Source organism: Nycticebus coucang, chromosome 8, assembly GCF_027406575.1.
Source record: "Nycticebus coucang isolate mNycCou1 chromosome 8, mNycCou1.pri, whole genome shotgun sequence".
Classification (NCBI taxonomy): Eukaryota; Metazoa; Chordata; class Mammalia; order Primates; family Lorisidae; genus Nycticebus; species Nycticebus coucang.
In genome coordinates, this window is record NC_069787.1 from 124017675 (window position 1) to 124031457 (window position 13783).

At 42.6% G+C, this 13783-nt stretch overlaps 1 protein-coding gene across 2 annotated transcripts in view; it reads right to left on the bottom strand.

Annotated features, from left to right (window-relative positions):
* Positions 1 to 13783, bottom strand: part of VEPH1 (ventricular zone expressed PH domain containing 1) — a 246934-nt gene that overhangs the window by 164940 nt on the left and 68211 nt on the right. For both annotated transcript variants that reach the window (XM_053600821.1, XM_053600822.1), the window contains exons 5-6: positions 11523 to 11689; positions 5081 to 5290 (exon numbers count right to left, since the gene is read on the bottom strand). In XM_053600821.1, the coding sequence (XP_053456796.1) occupies positions 5081 to 5290; positions 11523 to 11689 (377 nt within the window). The remainder of the gene's footprint in view (positions 1 to 5080; positions 5291 to 11522; positions 11690 to 13783) is intronic.

The window sequence follows — 13783 nt, forward strand, 5'->3', positions numbered from 1 at the left end:
TTATTGAATGTTTACTATTTGCTAAACACTATTCTACATGGTTTAATTCATTAAATCCCCACAACACACCTAAGAGGTGAATAGTATTATGCTTCCATTTCATAGAAGAAACTGAGTCAGGGGCAATGCCTGTGGCTCCGTGGGTAGGGTGCTAGCCTCATATACCGAGGGTGGTGGGTTCGAGTCTGGCCTTGGCCAAATAGCAACAATAAAAAATTAGCCAGAAAAACAAACAAAATTGTGGCATTGTGGCAGGCACCTGTAGTCCCAGCTACTTGAGGCTGAGGCAAAAGAATCACCTAGATCCAGGAGCTGGAGGTTGCTGTGAGCTGTGTGATGCCACAGCACTCTACCAAGGGTGATAAAGTGAGACTCTGTCTCTACAAAAAAAAAAAAGAAAAAGAAACTGAGTCAAAAGAGGTGACAGAACTTTCTCACGGCCACATAGCTGGTAAGTGGTGGAGTCTGGATCACAACCAAGGCAACCTGACATTGAGGCCACACTCTGAGTCACCATGTCACACCAGATGGATGCCCTACCATTGGCCAGCTGTTCAAGTGATGGAATCTTGCACAGAAATATCCAAATGATGATCACTGCTCCGTCTCCCACGGTAAATGCTCCTTCTTGGAGCTGTTCTTCAGCCAGTTTGCTGCCTGCTGATGCCTCATGTATGAAAACCTCTTCTCATGATCCACTTAGCTTCACTTTTCGTGTATGTCACCTACCAGGACCCAGGACTATTGGATCCATGAGTGGCCACATCTCATCGTGTGTTTTCTGGATCATGAGCCCATGTTCCCCCATCTCATCTTTCACCTGCTTGGAATCGGAGAGAAATTGTGTACATGTAGACTTCATTACATTAATATTTCCTTCTCCTCTCTCTTAAGTCATAATTATGCCAGCTAGAATAAGTAGCAGAGACGTGATTGAATGACAGTTTAAGTAAGAATTTGACTTTCAAATTCATAACTAATCATGTGTTCTTTTGGCTACAGGTAAGTTCAGATGGATATAATGCAGTTCTTTCCTCTGGAAGTTCAGAGACTCATGGAAGATAAATAGACATGAACTTGAAAATTATAACATGGTGAAGCTAGTATGACATTTGAGGTACCACTGAAGTGCTCATATATGGGAGTGTAGAAGGGGAGTGACTTTGCCTAAGGGGACTAAGGAAGAACTCACAGGATAGAACAATTCATCAGGTGCTCCAGAAGCAACTTTGTCTTGGTCCTTCTAGTTGGATTCTCCATTTAACAGATATGCTTGGATACCACCACTTACCTGGAAATGGTCTTTGAGTTGTCAAGGCCTCCCATAGTGACATAAACCCTACATGGCTATTAAACATGGCTCCATTTAAGTAGAGCAAAAAAGATCCCTGAGTTGATTTGGGAGACCGAGAAAAATAAGAATCTGTAGAATTTTATTTTTTGTTTTACATATACAACTCCGGGTGTAATACAGATGGAAAAATTGTGACGCTGCTATCAAGCTGGTGAAAACAGTTTGCCCACCCAGATGGGCCCTGATTTGAAAGACAGGCACACCCGGTGGTGGGTTCCCAATAAACAGCCCTGCAGTCCTTACACCTGGCTCCATGCGCACACAGAAGGTGAGGCATAAGCCAATTAACAGCTGGTGTGACCTCCTGGCTAGCTCTGGTCCATGACTGCATGCCCTCAGGAGACTCCCTTTTTCTTCTTAAAGATAAAACCATGGGGTTTGCTAGAAGCCAGGAAACAAGGGAGGGATCTAACAGTAGGCTCCCATCAGTCACAGATTGTACATTTCAAAAGTCAGAGCATCTTAAAAGTTTTCCGCATTTCAAAACCCTTTAAATCCTGGCAATGAAATTGTCTGATACTCTGAATCCCTGAAAACAACTGCAAGTTTTACTTTGGTGTCAAAGAGAAAAATGTCAAATCAAGTCAATTTTTAGAGGAGGTTAGAATAGGATGAGAGAGAGGTCACTAGGGTGACTAGAGAAACGTCACTAGGGTCTTGTGGCTGTCTTATCCTAACTACCAAAGGCATTCCCATGGATCATACAGTCCCATCGTCTTTCCATAGATCAAGCTCTGCATATAGAAAGTGCTGGTCCTTTTTTAGGGCATGGTTTGCACAGTTCTCTCTTTACTGCAATCTCTTTCCCCAGGACCCCAGGCTGGACTGTCAGGCCTACCTTGTGACCTTTCTTTTTGGAAAGAGGCTTGCCTATGGGTTTTGGTCTTTAGGACTAATGTTCTACAAGATTTTATTCAGAAAATTGAAAAAATTTACTCAAATTAAGCAGTTACTAGTTGCTTAGACATCTGAACTTTAGCATTTCTTAAAACTAAAAGGGCTTGGGTGGCGCCTGTGGCTTAAAGGGGTAGGGTGCCGGCCCCATATGCCGGAGGTGGTAGGTTCAAACCCAGCCCCAGCCAAAAATTGCAAAAAAAAAAAACCTAAAAGGGCTTCCTCATGGTAGTATGTTAGGCATTCAAAGGGAACAAGAAGGGGCATAACTTCTCAGAAAAATAGCCTACCTGACATTTATAGGTAATTTCATTAGACCAATATTAAGTAAAATGAAATAATAAAATCAAAGAATTATCAGAGATATTGAAACGCCTTGAGCAGCAGCAAAGAGACTGTGGTGTGTCCAGGCTCATTTGTTGTGTCCTTCTTCTTGGGGACCCGAGCATGTGGCCACCTGAATCCAGGCTACATGTTCCCACCTCTCTGTGGTCATATTAACCTTATATTTAGCCAATGGGAGGTAAACAGGCAGGGTTTGTCTGAAAGAGTTCTTCTCTCCTTTCCCCTTCTTGTTGGCTGAAGTTATGTCATGACAGGTGGGGATGGTGCCATCTTGCACCATGAGATGGACACTGTCAGGTGTGCTCACGGATAGAAGAGCAATAAGCCTGGGTCCCTGAGACATGGCGCTGCAGACTGGCTGACTTCTGCATGTAAGTCTTTATGTGTGAGGGAAATGGAGGGTCATCTCTGGATGAGTCGCTCTTGGTTTGGATTTTGTGTTACTCTCAGCCAAACCTAGTCTACACTGATATCCCATAAGTCTAGAAAATTGTTAAATTGATTAGCAATGGCTTACTAGGATGGGTAACGGGCATGGGCTGATTCTAAATGTAAGAGAGAAAACACTTTGAGCATTTTCTACTGAAAGTTTCCAAATGCTGACACACACATAGCTGCATCAGAATTACCCTGGCAGAGGTTTCCATAAATCCAGATTCCTGGTTTCCTTTTCTGGAAATTGTGATTTCAAAGGTATCTTATGTGGCCCAAGACACTTAAAAGCTTCCCATGTAATCCTGATATCCAGATATATTTGCTAAGTATTTGATCCACATTATTCTTGGCTGGGGGTGAGGGTCGGGTAAAGACTGGGAGAATTGAACCATGAGAAATTTTGTGTGTGTGTGCTGGGAGGAAAAAACCAAATTTGAATTCAGAAATAATTTATTCCTCAGGCTATTTGGATCCCCCTTTCCTTACCCCTGTGCCCACCAAGAGTCTCCTGAATATCTGCTGTGGCCTAACAGACCATTCTTTCCAAACTAACCTCAGTCAGACAAACCTATAGTGACACAATTGCATATGGTTAGATTGCACATGGCAAGTGTTTGGAACTTTTTTTTTTTTTGCATCTTATGTTTTCCATGGAAGTTTAGTCTACTCCAGTGTGTATTGCTACATCTTAATGAGTCATAAATGTATTTGTCACAAGAAGAACTACCCTTAAAGTGCAGAAAGAATACACTTTAAAGATTCCAGGGCCTCACACCTCAGAAGCTGGGCTTTTTGGTCCTTGCAAAGATCTGCAAGACCAGCAGATTCAGTTAAACAGCTGTCGGCTGAAGTTGGCCTAATAACACTTGGGCATACCAGTGTCCCCAGCCTGGCAGCAAAGGTGACACGCAGGGTAAAGTACCAAAAAGGCGGACTGTGGCAGGTGTAAGTCATTCCCATAGCAGTGAACAGAAGTGGGATTATACTAAGCAGCATGTCTGTGCCAAAGAAATTCCCTTTCAAGATCCACCCTCGTGATGACACGTGTAGGCTGGGGAGCTCGGTTCTCTTGCCTTCCTCTGGGAAGGCAGAGGGGAAAGAGCCTCTGTCAGTCACAGACTCTTCACAACTCTCAGCAAAAGTAAAATAAAATAGCACCAAAGATACATTTTAAGACAAAATCTGAAACTGAATGCCAAGGATATCAAAGATCTCATTCTAACTTGATCACTATCTAACCCAGCCCGAGTCTGGGTATGTCACATAGCTTTCTGTTTTTAAATTTTGTCTTGTGCAGAATCAATGAGTTGAACTTAAGGAATAATGAAATTACTTGTAAAAGTTGCACAATTTTATACTATTTATTTAATAGCTGATTATGTTTTCTGTAGGTGGATTAAGAGAAATCTTCTTTTTATCAATTATATATTTGATTTGATTTTCAAAAGATAAAAATCCTAAATTCTAATATGTAGTTATTGTATAAAATCATCAGAGAGACGCACATGTCTTCAGAACCTGAATTTCTGAAAACGTTCTCAGTCACCTAATCCCCATAAACTCTGATGGCATCCTGTTGTCCCTATTGAAAGATTTCATTATGCAAATATTTAGACTAGTACTTTTAAACATCCAGAATGTTTATTTCACTGGCCCAAATAATATTATCCAGTGGGCTCAAAGCACACAGAACCCAGGCCCATGGTAGGAAAGCCTGGGTGCTCATTCACGAGTAGCTTCTGAAACGCAGCCCTGTGCTTCCTCACGGTCTCCTAAGTTAAGAGAAACTGCAACCAGAAATGAGAGAAAGCTCTTTTACTGGCTGCTGTTATTACAAAATGGTCTTGAATCTCCTGCAGTGCTCTCTCCCTTTTAACTCTCCTCCTTCCTCAACTAACATTCCGGCAATAAAATCCTCACTTCCTAATCCTTCCACATAATCCTTCTACCTTGACCCAAAGGATACTGTCCATGCAAAAGCATTGAAAGGACAATGAGAATTCCAGAACTCATAGAGCTTCAGTGAAATAGAAAGATCCAGGCCAAACTTACTTCATCCACGTGCCCAACAGCTCCATAGATTCTTGCCATTTGTCCGATGAGGTAGGGGAATCGCTCACCAATTTCTTTCAGCATTGGAAGAAAACTGTTCAAGGCCACTGGTTCATAGCCAGCTATCTCTATGAGGGTGTTTAAGATGATGTCATTATGGGTTGAATCTTTCAAATGTCCAATGAGGAAAGGAATACACTTCTGAACTACCTACAAAGAGAGAGAAGAGCAGAGAGAAAAACAATGAGAAATGTTAATAAAAGTTAATGAAATCAGAATTCATCTTGAAAGCAAACTTTTTTAATGTGAAACCTGGACTCAACATATTCTAGTGGTGTTACCCTCCCTAGAACTTAAGGAAATATCTCAAGTTTGGGACTTAAAATATATAATAAAATCTTCAGGGGTGATAGTTTCTTTTTATTTTAATCTATGCCCTACTGTTGAAGAGTGAAGTTTACAAAATGCTTTAACACTACTATTCATGAATCATGCTTTGACGTGTGTGTCCTTATCAAGAACGCTACATTTCCGCTTTTCCTCTGGCCACCATGGAAGCCGCAATGGAAAGGATGCTGTAAGTCTGTCAGAGATCCTTGTTGATTATACTCAAACCTTTCAGGTTGAAGAAATACTGTTTAAAAATGTCTAATAATATAAATAAGAAAGCAGAACAGATCTCCCACATTTTCTTCAATTTTTCATTTTAATCATGAAAACGCTAATAAGATAAAATTATTAAAGCAAAATGATTTCCACTGTACTCCCACTACTTAGTACTTTATCTTGATTCTTTATGTTTTTATGAATAGAAAGATGAAGCAATTCATATTCAAAGATGTTAAAAGATGTTAACTCTTGTGTGGAATGAAGTCACTATGTTAATACACAGATATGTTACATACTGACAGTTTGATGAATTGATTTTTTTTCTGATAAAAGAATCATAAAGGGAAAGCTGTGGAAAACTGAACAGCAATAGTAGAAAAGATTTGTTCATCCATATTTCTACTACACTTTTTTTTTATTGTGGTTTGCTGTTTTTTATTTGTTGTGTTTTTGGTGAGGAATCCTTCAAATGTAGTGTCAGTATTAAAGCTGAATCTGATGCCCAGCTCACTCAGTCTTCCCAAGGCTGAACTTCTTGTAATCCAATCCCTGCCAAAAACCTGCTTCTCCTACCACTCCCTCTGGACCCAGGTGTCTCCTTCATAAATGACACCATTATCCACGTGGCTACTTAAGCCATAAATCTGGGACTCACTTTCTATGTTTGTCCCTTACCAGTACCCATACATGAACAATCACCAGTCCTGTTGATTCCACCACTCAAGTATCCCACACATCTGTCCCCTCCCCTCCATTTCTATTCATCTGCCCATTCACAACTATTAACGAAGTCCTTCCTATTTGCAAGGCATTGTTTAGAAGGTGAGGCTACAGCTACTGAGCGTGACAGGATTGCATCATGGAATAATTCACTGTCTGGTAAAGGAGACATTCAGTAAAACAAACAGTTGCATCAGAAATGCACTTTTATAAATTTTAATACATACCATGTAAGGGAAAATAGAGGGCTCTGTGAGAGATGGTCGCAGGGCCCTAATTTAGGCTGGTCAGGGAAGCCTCTCTGGGGGAGACATGAAGTGGATATCACTGCCCCAGGCATCTGGCATGTAGGTTATTCCAACAGGCTTCTAACAGGTCTACCCTCCTTCAGTCTTGCCTTCCCTGTCCCTTCTCTCTCTGCGGTCACAATGGTGCCCCTTCTCCTCTTAAAACTCTTCAGTCACTTGCCCTTCTCAAGCTGGAAGCTTATTTGTGACCTTTTGTGACCTGACTCCTGCCCTCTTCCTACCCTCAACCCCTCACCTACCCTCCCTCCCCCCAGTCCCCACCACGTGTCACACATCAACAAGGCTGAATTCTTTAAACATTTTCTGGTTCTGCTACGTTTTCTCTTGCATCTGGGATTTTACTCATGTGATACACTCTGCCTGGAATTCTTGTTTCCCCTGTTTGGCTGGAGTAACTCCTAATTATTCTTGAGGCCTCAGATGAATTAAAAAGCCATCCTCCACCCCTCTCCTCTCCCTCTCAGACTAGTGCCTCTGCTGCCCTAGTGGCTCTGAGCTGGCCCTTCTCTGCCTCCTTCTCTCTGTCTGGATGTCTGTCGCTCAGGCTGGATTGAAAGCTCTGCAAGGTCAACCGTCATGTCTGTTCTGCACACCATTGTATGCCCAGTGCCTACCAAAGAGCCTGGCCAGAAGGTGAATTAATGAGTATTTGAGGAACAAATCAAAGGAACAAACGTCTAAATGATTTTACAGGAAGCATTTGAATAACATATCTCCCGCTCCCCATCGTAGTTGAAGAGCTGCACACCATGTTTAAACATACACATTGTTGTATGTCATATACAGCTTGACTATCAGGGATGTACAAGAACAAGGTTTAGAGATAACTGAAATTATGCCACATAGAGATTCAGACTTTATATTCCTATCTAGTACTGTTGGAGGAAAGAACAGGGCTTGTTTCTGGTAAGTGGCATATATCAATGACCAGTTCTGTAAATGCTGCTGTGCACTTGGGAGCGATCACATGTCCTCAGGAGAAGCCATGAGAGGTCCCTGGCACGTACAGCAGAAGAGTCAGGGCAACATACTGCACCTGAATTTTTTAGAATGAAAAATGCTTATACATTTCCTTCCCCATTCTGAAACATTCCATTTCCCAGGCCTTACTCTTCAGGTCCTATTTCTGGAACACCCAGTCCTCTGTGACATAGGCTTCTAGTCATCCCAAGTTTTTAGTTTAAACTTCAGCCATACATCCCAAATCACACAGCATGTATTTTACCTGTCACTCCATACTCTATAAAGAACCAAAAAAAGAAAGAAGAGAAGAGGAGAGGAGAGGAGGGGAGAGGAGGGGAGAGGAGAGGAGAGGAGAGGAGAGGAAAGGAGAGGGGAGGGGAGGGAGGAGAGGGGGAGGGGAGGGGAGGGGAAGAATGGGATCAACAAGCAATCCAGAAAGCAAGAACTACAACGTGAGGGTGTCCAGCACGCCTCCCGGGTGAAGGGCTCAACTACAACTTGAACTTTACCTTAGAATTGAAAACAATGTAACCTAAGAATTGTTACCTTCATATTAATTAGAAATAAAAAAAGGCATAAAGAAAGCTCGTTCATTGAGGGCAAATACCTACTCTTGAGCACAGTTTAATCCATACAAAGAGCAAAGAGAAGCCCCGAATAAGGTAAAGTAAGTAATAATAATTTTACAAATTAAACAAAAGTTCATTACTTTACTCTGAATTGTTAATAGCCCAAAGTTTGTGAAAGAAAAGATAGACATTTCTTGGAGCTTATCACACACAGGAAAGGAAGTGGTGCTTTAGGCTTTAGATAGATTATTCTTAAATGAGAAGGAATTTTATTTTCCAAACACAGGGCATTTCCTTAGGCTGCTGTATTTGGTGCTGCCTCGCTGGGGTCTGGCTTTGTGTCCCAGGGAGAGCCTTGTCTCTGCTCAGAGCAAAGCAGCCACAAAGACAGCTAGACGGCTGGCAGAGAGCAGCGGACACGGCCTGTGTTCAGGCGTAGACCCCACCCTGTACACTGCTGGCACAGCTGCCGCACCAGCCTCCTGCCTCAGTCTTCTCTCTCCTGTTCTGCTTCCTCACTGCCGCCAGAGTCATCCTGCCCAAAGCCCGATCTAATCACCCCAAGTTTCTCTCAGAGACTTTCAAAGATTTTTATGGCCTGTGGCTGGAATCCCAATGCCAAGGCTTTCTGGGGTCTTCTATGTCCCGTCCCCTTCTCCACGACCCAGCTGCATTGACCATCCACAGTGGCTTGAACATGGACAGAAATCTCACGCTTTGTAACCTGATCTCAGGTGTCTCTGCTGCCCATCCTAACACATGCAGGACTTGGGGCAATAGCACACGTGGAGGCCCCCACAGCACACACACAAACATTCAGCCTCTCTGTAAGACGTCTACACTCTTACCTGACAAATGGCCTTTACAACAATCTGCAATGCTTAACTTGGATTCAGAAATTTGGGCCTTAGTAAAGGGAATAGAGAGGAATACTCTCCACCCCTCATCCCTTGCCCCACCCCTTCTTTTCTCTTCCTCCCCCTGGAATTGCCGTGCACGTGACCACCCAGCCCATACGTGCATGCTCATCCAGGCCACTCTCAGGAATAGGGGCCAGTGGTTGGAACAGCTTGTCCCCGGGAAAGTGGACACAGGGACTAGGCCTATGCAAGCTTGGAAGCAGGCTGAGGTGCCTCAGAAAGGAATCCCAAGGTCCCAGGAGCCTGAACTTAGTTAGCAGGCGAGGGGATGGATGGGAACCAGGGGCACAGGTGGAGGAGGCCAGGACAGAATCCTCTAAAGCAAGTCGCCCAAGACAGAGGTCTCAGCCTTGACGTCTCTGGTTTTTCCTGAGCAGAATTAGTCTCTTCCTCATCTGTGCTCCTACAACAGACTGTTCACAGGTTTAGGATTTTGTCACTCAAGTCTTATGAATACAGCTCCCGCAGAAAAACAGTGCCACAATTTAACTGGTAGCAAGTGACATTTAATTTCTTATGTATGGAATAAAAGGTAGAGTACACACACACACACACACACACACACACACTTTCTCTTTCTACTAGTTGTCAGGCCAAATTTTCTCTTTTAATTAGTTTAGTTAGCATTAATTACCTATTAATCTCTAGAAATCTACAAAATGCTTCCCTCGTTTACTACTTATTCCCATCATGCTGTGAAATATGTTCCAAAAATCACGGTTCTGCTCTAAAAACTGCTTCAGAACAGGCTCTGTACGTCTTAACGTTCTGTAAATGGCTTCCTGTTTTAAGTCAATACCAGAAGTGACCTCTGAGCACTGTCAGCCTAGCGATGCTGTGTTAGGTGCCACAGGATTAGGTATGTGAATAGGAATGTTCCACACTGCTGAGCAGAAGTCCTAGAAAATGACTGTCCTCCAGGGACCGGATCACAAAGGCAGTCCCCCTGGGTCTGAACACCCGTCAGGGGAGGACTGTCCTTGCCTCTTTCTGTCCCTCACTGCTGTGTGCTTGGGGACAATCAGAGATGTGCTCTTACATGTTACTGCATTCTGCTTCTTTTGTTGGCTGCATCACAGCATGGTTACAGCAGCCAAGAATACAAACTTGATTCCCATAAAGACCACTTAGAAAACTGACCACCCAGTCTTTTTCTATAAATGGATCCAGAGGATTCTCTGGAGGGACCAACCCTGACTCACTAGCCAGGAAATTCTTCCCTGCATCTGGGAAGGACAGTCTGTTGAAAAGTGGGATACCCAGAGGGCAACAATGGGAGAGGGGGGCCCACTTACACAGGTAGCCACAGCTTGGGGCTCAAGGATACGCAGATACTAAAGTACAATCTTTCCAACCTCCCTGGGCATCCTTGTAGGTGATCCAGCGGTGATCCTCAACTTCACTCCTCATCCCAGACTCTGCTGTACCTTTGCTAAGCCTTTCTGTCCCTTCCTGAAACTGATTCTTCTCCTTGTCCTCTGGAATCCATCCCATAACTCCCTCCAGCACTCTGTCTATCCAATGTTTCTCTTTCACATCTTCAATTTCTTTATTCTTGTTTTTTAACCCTCCTTTTCCTGTTTCCTTTAAACTTCCTGAATGTGCAGTCCACACTCACACAGCTGTTTCCCACATGCAACCCACAACAACTGATCGCCTCCCTATCACCCCCCAGGGACACTGCCCTCTATGGGTCCCTGGCGAGCCCCTGCTGCCAAACTCAAGGTCAATTCTCATTTCTTCTCCCTTGCCTCTCTAGATCTGGGCCCTGTGGAGCCCCTTTCCCCGTGTGGAGAACCTAGCACAGATTGTCCTGGTTCTTCACGGTTTCCCCCCTCTGCCCCTTGCTCATTAGTTCACGTCTCAATTCAACAACTTTTTATTGAACTCTGACGATTCACCCAGCACTATGCTAGAGAGTACGTGTGACTATGTAGACACGAGGCCTGGGCACGGAAAGAGACAGATGTGCAAAAATAACAGTAATATATTGTTTTAAGGGCAAAGGCAAAGAGGCAGACTGGGGACACAGAGGTCCCCAGGCCTCTGCCCGAGCGCTGACCTTGCTGCTTAACACGTGGTCTCTGGAGCAGCAGCACTACCACTTGTGCACTTGTGAGAAAGATAAAATTGGGGGCCCCACCCCAGATCTACTCTGTGGTTAAGGCTCAGCCATTGGCCTGTCTTCTGGGTCTCATTTCCTGGAGCCTCCCATGAAGCCTGTTTTCCAGGACCCCCCACCTCGTGTCACCTGCACAAAACGATCATTCTCTGGCCCTGATGCCACTCCCCTTGTATGACTTCGTGATACCTACTTTGCTCCAGAGAGAACGTACATGTTTAGTGTATTTACCTCCAGTTGCTTTCTCTTTGCTGCCACATGCAGAAGCCGCAGGAGATGGTACTGCTCTGCTTGTTCCAGCTGAGACATCAAGGCCAGGAGCTCCGTCAAGTGTCTGTTAATTGGCTGAGGCTGCTTTTCATACACAGCAGGTAACACCCTCAACAACATGACATTACCTGGTGAAGGACCAGTAAAGGGAATGATGACTTTCTCAGCTCATGAGCAACAGAAATGACATTCTTATCAATGCAATAACCTTGGCACGTCACACGAAATAGCACAGACTCATGGTCAAGTGTTGCGCTAACAAAAATCACTAACTCATGATGTAAACCGATTTCACAAAAGGAAATATTTTATGAAATGTTCAGCATCATTATTTAGTAAAAAAATTTCCTGAGTAACACACCACGGGGATAGAGGAACTTTGACAGTTACCAGACCACACCCTTAGAAGGAAACAGTTCCGATTAAGAAGTGGATGAGAAGCAACATTTTGGATGACGTTTCAATGAAAGCTACGCAATGCCAAAGACATGACCCTGAATGAAACTGAACAACAGCAACAAAAAAGGGCAGAGGAGCATATTCACGGTCCTGAGAGATACAGAAGCAGGATTTTGACAACTGACGTATGGAAACTATGCCTTATTTTTATCAATGCTTTAAAAAATTAACAGTGCAAATTTAAATCCTCAATTTCTGCACTCTTTCTAGGGAAGTTCAGGCTTAGCTTGTTTGTCACACGTGATGTGCCTCAAAGACATTTATGGACAACTGGATTTAAAAATGGCAAAGCCTCAAGAAAAAACTATCCCATTAGCTATAGGAACTTATCTGTAAACGACACATGGGCAACATCTGCTTGTTACTTTATGGTACGGATTTTTTTCCCTCAAAATCTTCTCAAGTACCTAAATGTCTCAGGGCAATTGGTTTTTAGGAATTTCTTGAACAAGAATTTTCATGACTCTACTTACTTATACTTTAAATCTGGCTTTGTCTATAGGAGTACCCATACAGACTCAAATAAGGAGAAGTAACACAACTGTGGATTTTTATTAATGGCAACATGTCCATATATAAAGGACATTTAGATATGACTCTTAAGGAATGAAGGCTGGGATTTTCAGAATATCAATATCTAAATTTAATGGAAGGGTGGTTCTGGATAAAATTAAACATATTTGACTGGTAATAAATAATTAGAATTGTTTTCTCCACATGTGGTTCATACAATTAGTCTCAAACAGGTTTTAGTCACATGTCCACATAGCATAAGATGTTGGAAATCTTTCAGCTTTTCCTTTGAAAAAGCTGTGTCCATCAGTATTTATTTTCAACAATTTGATTTTAATTTTAAACAATTTATTTTGCTTGTTTTCTGGTTTTTTTTTTTTTTCACTAAGAGCTTTTCCTTAAAGGAACAGGAATTTGTAATGTAATACCCAATCTGCACAGAACATATTAGATCATAGAACTTAATCATGAGAATGTACTGATCAACTGCTAGAAAAAGGTCACGTTCAATGGGACAGGAATTGGAATCCAAGACAGGAATCTGGTGTAAGGCTTTTTGGTATGACACTGGGAGCCTTGAAAGGGAAAACCCCAGATTAGTCATTTTTGGCTGACTCCAATTTCAATCAAATACTAGAAAAATAAATGCAGAAGGATTTAGAAACTGATGAATACACTGGATGTAGAAATCTGATAAATTCTACTCATAAATAAAACAGTCTTTTAAATTATGAAATATTTCAAGTATCAGACAAGTAAAGGTAGTAATATAAGGAACGCTGGTGCACTCACCAACCAGCTTTGTCAAAACTTAATCTTGTGCCATAATTATTTCCCATCCCATTCACTTCCTTTTCTCCCCAGAGGCAATCATCATCCTAAAGTAGCATTTATTGTCTTTATAAACATTTTTATACTTTAATTATAGGTGTATGTATCAATAAATATTTTATAGTGTTGCTTTGCTTGCTTTAAAATTTTATGTAAATAGTTATCTTACTGTACATATCCTTTGCAACATATTTTTTTTTCTCATTCAATGTTACATCGAAGTTTCATCTCTAAGAAGCTACCCTCCACACAGCTCACAGCAACCTCCAACTCCTGGGCTTAGACAATTCTCCTGCCTCAGCCTCCTGAGTAGCTGGGACCACAGGCACCTGCCAGAACACTCCGCTGTTTTTTTTTTTGCAGTTTGGCTGGGGCCAGTTCAAACCTGCCACTCTTGGTATATGGGGCCGGTGCTCTAC